This window comes from Paramormyrops kingsleyae, chromosome 14 (genome assembly GCF_048594095.1).
Source record: "Paramormyrops kingsleyae isolate MSU_618 chromosome 14, PKINGS_0.4, whole genome shotgun sequence".
NCBI lineage: Eukaryota > Metazoa > Chordata > Actinopteri > Osteoglossiformes > Mormyridae > Paramormyrops > Paramormyrops kingsleyae.
The window spans coordinates 1,605,193-1,619,036 of record NC_132810.1 but is presented as its reverse complement, the minus strand read 5'-3'; the positions used below and the strand labels follow the sequence as shown (position 1 = coordinate 1,619,036).

General features: G+C 39.4%; 1 protein-coding gene across 1 annotated transcript; it reads right to left on the bottom strand.

Annotated features, from left to right (window-relative positions):
• Positions 1-845: 845 nt before the first annotated feature.
• On the bottom strand, positions 846-4,429 carry il17a/f2 (interleukin 17a/f2). Its single transcript, XM_072698986.1, has 4 exons — positions 4,349-4,429; positions 3,315-3,440; positions 1,971-2,131; positions 846-1,421 (listed from the first exon to the last, which is right to left on the bottom strand). Exons 2-4 carry the CDS (start codon positions 3,402-3,404, stop codon positions 1,184-1,186), a joined length of 489 nt encoding a protein of 162 aa, XP_072555087.1. The 5' UTR covers positions 3,405-3,440; positions 4,349-4,429; the 3' UTR covers positions 846-1,183.
• Positions 4,430-13,844: the final 9,415 nt, after the last annotated feature.

Genomic DNA, 13,844 nt, shown 5'->3' with positions numbered 1-13,844 from the left:
AAAATAAAATGAAATATTTGCTGTTATGTATTTTAAACATGTTTTTCATTTAATTAATTATTTTACTTTTTAATTGATTAATACCAGTGTTGGGATTGTTCTATAGGTAACTTTTTAACGATATGGTCATGTATCGCAATGAATATTGAGATATATTTGTGTGACGTTAAGTACATGCGCCGTATTATTATTATTTCATTGTGTTGTTTGTTACCGTGTGCAGACTTAGAATTCTTTCAAAGCAAACTGCTGAACAAATGATTCTGCTGATTGTATCATCCGTCTGTTTTCTGGGCAGGATCATGTGGCTAAATGTCTACCTTAATCGGGTTTGAGGTTGGCAAGGGTACTGTAAGACCTTTCCACCGTGGGCTATGAGAACCACAGCTGACAACCACAGTTCTAGTCAAATAAACCTCAAACAGACATTAGTACTTCTGCATACTTGTATAAAAATGGTCTTTGTTTTTGCCTGCGCTTTGGGAACTACTGAAAATCTCAGAAAAAGCAATACTTGAGTAAAACTCTATGACATATATTTTGTAGAAAACACTGCCACTGTTGCTTCCCACCAAACCAAGCATTCCATAGCTACTTAACCAGTAGAGGGTCATAGTCAGCTTAAGGCCTGTCCAACTCACAGGATAGATGTTCACACAATTCAGATAAACAGATTGCTATAATCAATATGCATGAAAAAGCAGAAGATATTTTAAGAACTTAATTTTCATAAACAAAATAACACAGCGATTTTTTTTTCTCTCAGTTCCTCTTTTATTGTGACATTATTGGCCCATAGTATACACTCTAGTGCGCAACAGTTTACATTTAATAATGGAGAATGACCAAAACTGGGGAACATCATCAAAACAGTTCACACACTGTCACCTTCTATGGGCAATTTAAACATACTGGGTTTTTTTTGACTGCAGGAGAAAATTCACTCTGAAAAACACAGAACCAGGGACAGGAATCAAATCCACAGTCCCGAAGATGTGAATTACCATACCGCCCTTTTTGACAAAAGATGAGGCAAAACATTAACTTTATTAGTCTGTTACCTACCTGAAAAATACAATGCTTAAAAATCTGAAATATGATTGTGCATTATTGCAATAATCATGACCATTGTATGTGACAGTTTCATAAACATGCAGTGGCTACAAAAAAAGGTGTATTAAGATTATGTCGTCTTTGCTTTTACACAAGTGCAGCCGACAACGATGGAAATGAAAGAGGCCTGGTAACAGCTCAGTGATTTAACGTGATTCAGCACCAGCATGCTCTGATGGATCGGTACCGAGTTGAACCGTTCGTCCAGCTCAGCCACTCCAGGCCTGGCTTTCGGGTTTAGGCAGTACATAGAGCTGCACACTGCCTCTGTGATTGTCTTGGGGATGCGGCTTTCCACATGGTTTAGTCTGAAACAGGAAGTAAGGAGTCAGATTTTACCCACGGTGCACTTGGGATGGTCTGTCATTTTCTGAAGGTACTGTTGTAAGGCTGCTGGCTCTAACGGTAAATAGAAATTGCTAGATTGCTACATAGTAATGTTACACCAACTCCTGGCCAAGATTATTACACACTAGAGCATTACAGGCATCCCCAGCTTACAAATAAGATCTGTTTCCTGTTAGTAAGTCGGAAGAATAATAATTCAGTATGTAAGAGTAATAATAAAAATAATAATAATAATAATAATACAATAATAATAAAAATAACTACATATGGTACCGCACTGTACCTTAAGTCAACGAACCAGTAGTCTCTCACTGGGCCTGCGGGTAATATTCTTTACTCAGTTTTGGCTAACTACATGCCCTTGCCACATGAACGTTACAGTATTATGTCCCAGAATAGCCCAAGGGGGCGGTACGCAACTTGACAGTAAAAAATTCCAGTCGTAAAAACTCATAAATTGGGTGAAAGTGTCAGCAAGTAGCAAATTACAAATCATCACATCAACTCACTTCCAGGTCCAGGCAGAGAGGGAGCGATTGTTGATGTTTCCGTTTAGATCGGGAAGTCTTGGCTGGGCTTCATAATATTTGCTGGGGATCTTCAAAGTCGAGCCACAGACTGTGTCTTTGGCTTCTATCATCACAACTAAAAGAGCCGCACAGCACACAGCCTGCAAATATAAGAAGTTGTCATTTGTTTGGCGGTTCGGCATGAATTTTCTGCTTGCCGTGTTTGTGGCCAAAGCAATCAAAAATATCCCCTCTGACAGACTAAGAAAGTTGTTTTTATCTTATAAATCAGTTGTTTAGGAAAAAAAACCCCCGAGATCCACAGCTGATAACATCTTTCAAAGTGCAAACTGAGTGTAGTTTGAAGAATTGTCTTTGAGTGTTTTATGTGACTGATAACATTTATGGAGAAATATAAGGATGTCCTGTTATATTTAATATGGACTCCCGGACTCTCCCCTCTGGCAGAAGGTTGCGGTCCATTGGGACCAAAACATCACGGCATAAGAACAGTTTCTTCCCCACCGCGGCCCGCCTGATCAATAAGGCCAGGAACACTCATCAAATCCCATTTCCCCATCCTAACACAAGTATGTTACATATGTATATATTCCACCCTGAACATACCCCATGTACATTTTTATTTATATTATATTTATATGCTTATATATCAACCTCCTCATCTCTGGCACCAACCACCAAAGCAAATTCCTTGTATGTGTGAACATACTTGGCAATAAACCCGATTCTGATTCTGATTCTTCTGTTGTGACACTACATCAGACTTATACATTTTTGAAATTTTGAATTTCATGGATAATTTTTAGAGGTAAAATGAACAATATATCGGTCACTTTACTTGAGGGGACATGAATAATGTAGTAGTACATGCTTAATTAATGTATTAACCAATAACTAAGTGTTTGTTAAGTACTGATATTATGCTTGTTCATAATTAATCAGTCATGAGAGTTTGTGTATTCCATTCAGGCACATTCAGCACAGTTAACTAATTAGTTAATATTGGTAAGACTACTTGTGGGAGCAACAATTCCTTAACTCATTTACTACTCAATAACAAATCATGAACTAATATAGGTTTCCCCATGAAATACATGAACTGTCCTGATTGAAGAATGAGCATGGATCATTAATTAATGGTTAATTAATGCATTAGGTAAGCATGTACTACTACATTATTCATGTCTCCTCAAGTTACTTGTATATCTGACCTGAGGTATGCTGACGCGCTAAAAATCAAGGCCCTCACCCCGACCATTAAAAGTGGTCAGAAGGTAGATGGATGGATGGATGGATGGATGAAATATGAAGCTCTTAACTCACCATGGGATGGTACATGGAGTCGAAACGGCGCATCTTCTTCTTCACAGCTTCTTCTAAGGATGCAAAGTCAATTTGTCTTTGTAACATCATATCAGGCCCATATTTATCTGATATCTAGTGACATCACTAGCAGAAGAAGCGGAAAAAATACATTTTGCTGATCAGGGAAGAGATACCAGATCAAAAATGATAACCATTCATGATAAGTACATCTTACTTTACTCGTAGGTATTGGACAACATTTTGCAGCTATACTATCAGAATGCGTCATACAAAGCAAACCAGTACAATACAGCGTTTTATTTACTTGAGCACACGTAGTTACTTTACTGAACTAATGTGTGAACAGGAAGTAAATTATTCATTCTTATTTTAGTGTTCATTTACATATTCAGCAACATAACCATGACAAAAAAAGGATATTAACAAAAACGTGAAGGCAATTCTTTTAGAAGTGTGATATATTTTAAATGTCAGTCATAATTTCTTGCTTCTTCTCAAAAATTAGAATATGCTTATTTTTTTGTGTTCTGGTTAGGTGGAGCAGTGTCAACACCAGAACAAATCTGTTAGCCAGGCCCAAAGTAAAGGTAATATGCAGGCCCAGGGGTGGGGCTGAGGCAGGGTAAGAGTTATATACCGCAGGGTATGTGACACTGATGAGGAATTTGTATGCTCACATCATAGTTGCACAGGTTTCTTTGAAGTACTGGCTTCCACCAGCAATCCAGAAACAGGAAGTAAGTCAAGTAGGTCTTCAATGTCATTTTTAACCATACACATTTAGTACGGTACACAGTTAAAAACGAATCATTCTCTCTGATCAAGTTGTTATATAAACTAACACACGACTAATACATAACTGAAGAGAAACACGGGAGAAGCACCACTTCGGTCTCCAAGTAGCTGCTGCATGGCTTACGCCCATGCCACCATTTTCCAGAGAGAGTGGAAGCTCTACCCAGATAACATGCGGATGTGGGCCCCATCCGGGCCAGAAAGATTTTGTTATCTGGGAAATGCTGGTTACTGACTGGAATCCCATTCAGGGTGCCCCTGCTTCATGCCTTGTGGTTCCTGGTGGTTTCTGGTGTAGGCTCTGGGTTCATCGTCACCCTGTACTAGTTAAGCAATTATGAGTGATGGATGGATGATGCCTTATGTCACGCCCTGCATTCCTGCCCCCTCGTTCTCTCCCTCTAACGAGCCTGTTGCTCATTCGTCTTGCCTCTCGTCTCAGCCCTCGTGTGATTCACCCCAGATGCCTCTCGTCTGCTCCTCATCAGCGGTGTATAAGAGTGCCTCTCAGTCCTGTGCTCCCCAGTCTGGCCATTGATGTCGCCCCATGTGTGCTGCAGTGGTTTTCCCTCTTGCCAGTTTTATCTTTTGTTTAACCCCACGTGGTCAGCTTTTGTTTACCCTGTTGCCATTCCGTAATAAACCCCCCTTTTGGCTTTCCCCAAAGCCTATCATACCACAAGGGTTCCATTAGTGATTAATAATATATCACAAGCTCGCACTGCCAAACAAAAATACTGCAATATAGAAACACACAAAATTTCTGGCATTTGTTTTCCATATATGTTGGCATTAACAGAGGAAGGAAGCTTGCTGCTAATATGCCCCATGTAGAATGCAGAATATTTGTACTTCTTATTGATTTTCTGTATGTGTTTAGCTGGTGCTGCGGTGGCTAATTGAGTAGCTTTACTTCCTCACACCTTCCAACTCTGTGTGTTTTTCTGTGGGTTACCTCTCGTAGTACGAAGTAATGCAGTGTGGAGAATTTTACGTCAGTTCTGTAATTTGCCTGTTGCGTTTGTCTGTGAGCTATGCTGCACCAGGTAGGAATCACACCCCCCTGGTGCTATACTGCATAAGTAATTGGACAATGGATGGATTGTATATGTATTACATACATACATATATGATACAGTAGATAATGCTTATGATTTCAAGTTGGAGCCACCCATTTTGTAGAACACGGGAGGGAGGAACTAATACTGATATGACAGGGAAACATTAATGTTTGTTTGTTTTTTTAAGGTTCCTCACTATCCTTGTTTGATTTAATTTGTTTACATTTTATTGAACTGTTTGCTCTGCTGCCTGTTTGTTTCTTTTCAGTTTATGATATTGGTTTAATCCCGGTAGAAGGGATCTCAGCTATATAAAGCCTGGTTTAGTCTGTGTAGGGTGAGTTTAGTGGGCTGTCTAGGCAATAATGTGTCATACGCTTTTTGGTTTTGACAGGGTACGTATAGCATGCATGTTTTTCACTGGGTGATAGTGAACATTTTATACCTTCAGTCAGACTTCTTCAAAATGTGCCCAAAGTGTGGTAAAACCTGAAACTTCCTTACTTTTGGGGAAGGTCTTCATTTGGATAACCTCAGTTTTATAAAAATTTGTGAATGCAATCGAAAAACTAAAAATGCGAAAAGTGTCGTGTTTTGTTTGGTTAGTTATGGTTAAGGGTAGGGCTGGGTAGGGGTTAAGGATGTCATGTTGGGATTAGAGTTTTCCCCTTAGAAATGAATGGAGAGTCCCCACAAAGATATAATTACAAACCTGTGTGGGGTGTGTGTGTGTGTGTGTGTTGACACACATTTCTTCCAGGAATTCTGGTTTACTCCCACAGTCCAGAAACATGAATTTGGGTGAGTTGCTGTCTCTAAATCGCCTGTAATGTGCGATTGCGTGATAGATATACCCTCTGCTCTGGTTTGCTTCCGGCTTACTGACCCTGTACTCCATAATCGGTACGGAAAATGGGTCATAAAATTAATCATATAGCTAAACATATTTCTGCTAAGACATATGGTCTTAGCAGAAGAGGTTAGGAAGTGCTTAGGAAAAAATAGATTTGGAGCAGAATTACATAGATGAACAGTTTTGCTCTCTGTATAGTCGGTGAACCCCCCTGACAAGCAGTGACCAGTGAGCACACCATGATCTTTACGCTCAAACAGTCCATCTGGTATTAAACACGACCATAATCCCAGGCCATTCTTAGCCTTTTAATCAACTTTGTCTAGCTTGAGAAAAAGACCTTTGCACAGCCATTGGTGATCATCCCCCTCTCTGAACAGACTAGTGTCAGCCCACGCACTCCTCAGTGAAGTGACAGATGCAGCGGAAAGCCTAACACTGCAGTTACTGCAGCTGCCATTCACGCCCCCATGGCTTATTTAGGGTATGCTTCAGGACTGTTTCGAAGTGCCAGTAAACTGGCTCAGGCCTCACTGTTCGCAATCAGCATGGGAAATTACGTAAACCAGTGGTCTCAAAATTTTTTACAGTGAGAGCTACTTTTACTTTTACAAAGGAAATACTCTGGCAAGCTATTGAATTGGTAATTTAGTTGATGTTTTTTGTCATGATGGGAGGGGGTATTGGAAGTCGCATGGTGACATCTGGAGATGTCCTGGTGATCAACCGGTTCGTAACCACTGCCCTGGGCAATAGGTTTATTTTCTCCCCTTTTGTTCACTCAAATTACCCTGTTGAAAAAAACCAGCTTGACCAGATTAAGCTGTTTAAGATGGTTGACCGACTTCTGATATTGACGGGGTATGTTTTTGCATGATGGTCATTTGGTTTAACTGGTCGTACCAGCATGACCAACTGGTGACGCACCCAGCTAAACCATCAAAGAGCAGCAAGAGCTGGAACATGACCATCTAAGGCCGTCGGAGACTAGCTAAAACCAATTAAAACCAGCTTTTTTTCACTTGCAACAGGAAAGTGATAAGAATTTAATATGACTTTGCAATGGCTGTGGTCAGTATACATTTTTTCCACTTCTAACACTTAGTTTCTCACACATATTTTCCAGAACTTGCCACATGTCTAATTTAGGGCTCTAAGTTGCATCTTTTCAGATAAGTACTTACTGTAAACTTAATCCGCATGTATCTAGGTTACGAATGTTCATGTTAGCTAATAAGTACAGCTCAAGTAAGGTTCAATAACACTGCTTTGAGTACTGTATATAATGGTTTATGAGATGGACAGAATCAAAAAGCGAGGCAGGGAGATGTTTCCGGAACAGGAGGACACTGCTGGCTTGCTTCAAATTTAGCTTTGAACAGCTGATGCATTACTGCAATGCAAAAAGAATCCAAAGGAAAGCAGTTCACAGCCTGAATGAAGTGCCGATGCTCGTTGCTGATACCGCAATGAATGAACGCACTGGACCTCTTAGCTTGTATTAGTGCACAAACAGTTACAGCTGAACATTATAGTACCAACCGGAGATTGTACAGCTTGTCTATAAGCATTTATGCTTTAATTCAATATATTTTTTATTTTTGCTTTTTTTAAGTAGGCAGGTGCTTCAGATGTTTCCAAATCACATTTTTAAGGTTTATTATCATGAAATTAATAAAAGCCAAAAAGGAAACATGAAAATCTGCCGTTTACCTATTTTTTACAACATAGGTGTCCAAATATGACTGCATTAGATTCAAAGTAGCTTAGTTCTATTGACATATTACATTAATATATTGTGCACACTCTTAATTATTACCAAAGTCTAAGTTATTAGTTCCTTATGTACGTTTCTGATGCCATTTCTGATGGGGATGACTTACAAACTGAGATGAGAACAAGAATACATAAATCTCCTTGTGGCTGACGTCATTATTCATATTGTGGCAGATGAAAGGCATATGAATCGTGTTTTTACAGAGAAAGTTACTTTGAGACTTTTTCTCTGGCTCCTCAATATAAAGTTCAAAGCTAGCTGAAATGTTTTCTCATAATAAATAACCATTTGCTTTTTATACCACACTTATTCCAGGAAACATAATGTAAAATTAAGGAATACTAGATATTTTTGTACTTAATATTGAGTTTTCCACCTTTATCAATACAATGGCTTAGTGAGCAGGACTGTCACCTCATAGCATAAGCTCAGCCCTGCAAATTAAAAGCGCTTAAGTGTTTAAAGAATGTTTTTCCCAAAATGCCATAGGTATCTTCCATTCACTCAAAAAACACACTCTTCAGGTTTAATTTCCCTTAGTGCTAATTATAGAATGTGTATGTAACATGTGACCCATGATGGATAACGACCCCGTCCAGACAATAGATTACTTTCAGCCCCCTGAAAAACAATTTGAATATAAACAGTATACATATTGCAAAAAATATGATGGACAGTTTCAACAATTACAATAATCATGAAAAATTGCTTTTCAAATGTAACATTTGAATTTAAGGTGACATATAGGCCTAACTAGGCCTAATTGTGACAGTGACTCAGTGGGCAGCACTGGTATCTAATTGTGCTCTCATTGTGTTTGGAGTTTGCACGTTTTCCCCAGTGCCCTGCCACTGTCTACCAGGGTTCCAAGTGCAGACTGCCCCCAACTTACAAAGTGCAGACTGCCCCCGACTTACCAAGTGCAGACTGCCCCCGACTTACCAAGTGCAGACTGCTCCCGACTTACCAAGTGCAGACTGCCCCCGACTTACCAAGTGCAGACTGCCCCCAACTTACCAAGTGCAGACTGCCCCCGACTTACCAATGGCTTCTGTTCCGGATGTATGTCAGAATAGTGTAATCGATTTAGGTGTGAGAATGAAACTGGGAGATGCATGTATGGGTGGGATGGTCGCTCTGCCAGGAACTGCAGCACTTTTTTACAGTGCAGACCACGTAGCGTGGCACTGACGGGCATACAGCCGGGCGAATTTTATTTCCTCATACATTTGTTTAGATAGATAGATAGATAGATAGATAACTTCAGTGCACGAGTCGCCATAAATATCCTAGGTTGTGGGTCAGGAATAGTCTGCATATGCATTTAGGCTAATGAGGCAGAACATTTTCCATAGTGTATGTGCATCCTGTCCAGAATGTACCCCAGCCTTCACTGTCTGGGATGGACCCAGGCGTGATACTGACCCGGAAAAGCAGCTTAAAGATGAATGAATCATGGACCCTGGAGAGCTGGAGAGCTGTGGCGTAATACATTTCAGCAAGAGACATAACCATATCATTTCTGTCTGATGAAAACTGCATATTAAATACTATTTAACTGTTGTTAATATTCATAATCGTTAACATTTGTATTCATGATGGTTATGTGTGGATTATTATGTGTGTCCATTTAAAACACAAAAGCATTGACTGACAGCTGTCTCATCATGTTGTTTTACGTTTACTTTCTGAAATAGTTTCTGATAAAATGCGTTTTGTCACGCTCCTTAAATAATGGATATTTGGAGATACACGTTTTTCATCAGACTGCGATGATTTTCATCTATATAAATAAATAAGAAACTTGTAATCAATGGAAATTGCTTTTAATGAAAGTATGTGCTCTTGCTGTGATTTCTGCAAAAGTATGTACAATGAATAAACAAAGTGAGGCAGATATGTCACTTTCTGCAACTGCCTGCACACGTACAGATTGTTATCAGCCGTCAGAGGATTTCGGCAGGGACGCTATTTCCGTGACCTCCTTTCCACCTGCTCCTCTGCTAAATGCATTTATATGACTTTTCTTTTTCAGTTCACATTCGTGATTGATATAACTATTATTGACATGTTATGCAACGAGACAAAATATATATCCCATTTCGGTTAGAGTAGAGAATCAGTAGAGAATGGTCTCCAAGAGCCAAAATTGTAATATAACATTCAAAAATAGGACAATTTTATTATTATCCAGGGGATGTATTTTGATTGAAACTAATTATCAGACTGCAAGGGATTTTCTGTATTATTTATTAATAACTTTGATTAATAACTCTCTTTACATATATATGTGTGTGGGTGCGTGTTTTTGTTTATGTGACATGATGATGAGCGTTTAAAAGCAAGTTTTTGTTATGAAACAAAATTGAAACAGATCCAACAAATTGATTAGCAAGCCTGTTTTCTTGGGGTTAATTAAAGATAACAGCTGATCTTGACATGTTAATGTGAGGAAGCAAGCACAAACCCATTTATTTGTTTTAATTTTGTTTCTGATTGTCCTTTCTTGGTAGCTTTTTTTGGTTTCGGTAACTTTCTCTAGATAAAAGCAGTTATTTGGTCTTGAACCTTAGCTGTTAAAAATGGAGTCAAGTGTTTAAAAGTTCTCTAAATACAGATTCACTAAACAAGCACTCAGTGCCCATGAGGAAATCTGCACTGGTTAACAAGATTCATTATGAGATACTACTTCAGTGTTCTGAATGAATCATTTCCGTAGCAATATATCGTCTTACAGATGTCGCAGCATGTCTCTTGAAGTATTATCTGAAGTTTAATCTCATCTGATTGAGATGATAGGGTGTTCCTGAGGTGATTTACAGAAGGTCATGTCTGTACCCTGTGATGTTTTAAGCGTGTTAAACTCTAATGTTCTAATTGTCTCTCTCACTGTTTTTGCCCAGGATATTGATTTTAATCATAAGAATTATAATAGTAGTAATGTGTGAACAGTCTGTAATTATGAAATATTTATTTATATACAGTGGCTGAACAAAACAACAGGAAAATCAGATAAAGAGGGCCTTTGTAGTAACTTTATCACAATTACCAACAAAACCACAAAGGTGAGTCATATGAAGTTGAATGAAAATTAATTTGTGTCAGCTTTGAAAGAGGTCTAGCAATCAGCAAATTGACATGTGAGTTTCTCAGGACAATATATGGCAACCACCGGAGTTCCAAAGGTGCTGAAGTGCTACATTTCAGGCACGTCAGTCACAAAAACTGTAAATTTAACTGTAATTATTTAATGATTTAGGGATCATTGTAGCGAATGCCAAACACGGACAAACTGCACTGGCAGAAAGAGGAACCATGGTCACAAATCGAAGCACACAGAGAATGATAAGAACTTAACAAGAATGTCATAAAAGGACAGGCTTGAGAATCACCTCAGAACCGAAATAGCAACCCTTTGACCCAGTATCAACAAAAATAGCGCACTGTGAGCTTCATAAAGGTGGAATTTATAGCTACAGTGTACTTCAACCTTGTACTCTATGGTGCCTGGAATATACTGCAGGTCCCTTGTGATCCTGACCAGGATAAATGGGTAGATGGATGGCAAACAGAGAAAAGTGATCTGGACAAGAATTGATGGTACAAAGTATGTGAGCTATAAAAAAGGGGGGCATAAAGGGAGAGAAAGAGGGATTGTGATCATTGGCTATATACCTTATAACAGATAATTCCTGATGGCTAATTGGGCATCATGTGGCATGGGACTGTTTTAGCAGTGAGGAAGAAATTTGTTTGATGTTTCAATGGTTACATTGGGCGGTTTTTATCTGTTTAACCTGCTAAATAATATTCTTTTGTCTTTATTTAAACGTAAATGCATGAGAAAGATAAATTATAGCTCGGCATCCTAAGGGATTTACAAATGAGGTCGCCGTTTTGGTGGGCCGTTTTCCTGCCAAGGTGACATTGTGGCCCAGCGAGCAGCGCCATCGCATGTTACATCACTCAAACTCCTCACCTGCTCTGCACATACCCAGTTTGCACGGTTTCTCCATTTTGCGTCGGCTATCCAAAGACATTTCTAATATTGAGTGATATCAGTTGATGACTACACATTACGCGGTATTTTGTGCATAAAAACACCATAGCAGCTAGTCCACAGATAGCGGTTGGACAGAACTGTGTGTACGACCAATTTAATAATCCAGAGCCATCTTTAATTCTGTGGTCAGAGCTGTAGAGGTTCTCCCAACTTTCTGAATAGAAATACAGGGGTAGTTCCAGTTGAAATTTCTCACTGGGAACTCAAAATTTATGAGTTACGAATTCAAAGGGAATGCATTACTACTACATCACAACAACAAATCTGCTTTATTTGTACATTCTGTTTTTCACAAATGTGAAAATAAAGGAGTTGTGTTCATTATTATTTTTTTTGTTGATATTATTAGTTTAGATTTAATAATGGTAATAAATGTTACCATGTTGGGGGAGGGTAAACTGGAGGGCCCTGTGGAGTTTTTTGCCCAGGGCCCCCCTGAGTCAGTTCACTGACGTATGGCAGCCCTGTGCTCTATGCTGCCCCCAACAACCCTGATCAGCATAAGCAACTGCAAGAATAAGTAATTACCAAATCAGTTTTAAAATGCTATGTATAATTTAATAACCAAAAGATTGTTAATCAGCGTTTGAAGATGATTAAGTATTAATTGTCACGTCCCAAGCTATTTGTCACATTGCGGCAAGAAGGTGAGCAGGGAAGCAGGAGAGCAAGCCGTACGCACGGGTAATCAGGGGTTTAATAGGCAAAAGACAAACAAGCAGAGACATCCACGGACACTACAATGACGGATCTGGGGAAACTAACTGAGACACAGACTAAATGCACAAGACAAGCTAAGGGTAATGAGCAACAGGTGGGAACAATCAGGCAGAAACAGGAGGTGGGCGTGGCACACATTAGGATTGGACAGAGCGGGGCGTGACACTATTTAAACTCATTCACTAATGGCTGACTCTCCTTCACCTGGAAGGAACAATCCACTCGTTCGCTAGTTAGCAACATGGCCTCAGACTTGGTTTGGTGCCCATTCTCATCCCTGTCATTTCACATTTGGCATCATACATATTAAGAGTATGTCTGATGTCCTGGTTGTGTCAGAAGCACAACAACATCTACCAATAACAGGACTGTCACCTCTGTCCCTCCATACAAAATGCTCTTCAAGCAATGGCAGCAGCACGATATTCTGTTGTAAATCATAAACGAGAAAGAATAATAATAATAATACATTTTATTTAAAAGGCACCTTTCTGACACTCAAGGTCACCGTACAGGCATACATAAAATTTATACACACTACAAAGGATAAAATGCAAAAAAAATATATATATATATAAATGACAAATAAATGGATTTTACAATGAATAGGCTCGCTTGAACAGATAGGTTTTGAGTCCAGATTTGAAATGAGAAAATGAGTCCATGTTTCTAAGATGAGATGGGAGGGAATTCCAACGGCGGGGTGCAGAGCGGCTAAATGCTCTGCTCCCCATTGTGGTAAGACGGACAGGTGGAACAGACAAATATAATGAGGAAGAGGATCTGAGAGAACGAGATGGAATAGAAACATGAAGGAGGTCAGATAAATAGGGGGGGGGGAGGTTGTGGATAGCTTTAAATGTCAGCAAGAGGACTTTAAACTGGATACGGAACTGAATAGGGAGCCAGTGTAACTGCTGAAGAACAGGAGTGATGTGGTGGACGGATGGGGTTTGGGTAATAATTCGGGCAGCTGAATTCTGGACTTGTTGAAGTTTACGAAGGGACTTGTGAGGGAGACCCAAAAGAAGTGAATTGCAGTAGTCTAGACGGGAAGTCACTAGACTGTGAACAAGAATGGCTGCAGAATAGGGGGTAAGAGATGGACGGAGACGATTAATATTTCTTAAGTGAAAGTAAGCTGACCGGGTAATGTTATTAATGTGTGATTGAAATGATAGTGTGCTATCAAGGATGACACCCAGACTCCTAACCTGCGGGGATGGTGAGATAGAGGAATTATCCACTATAATAGAGA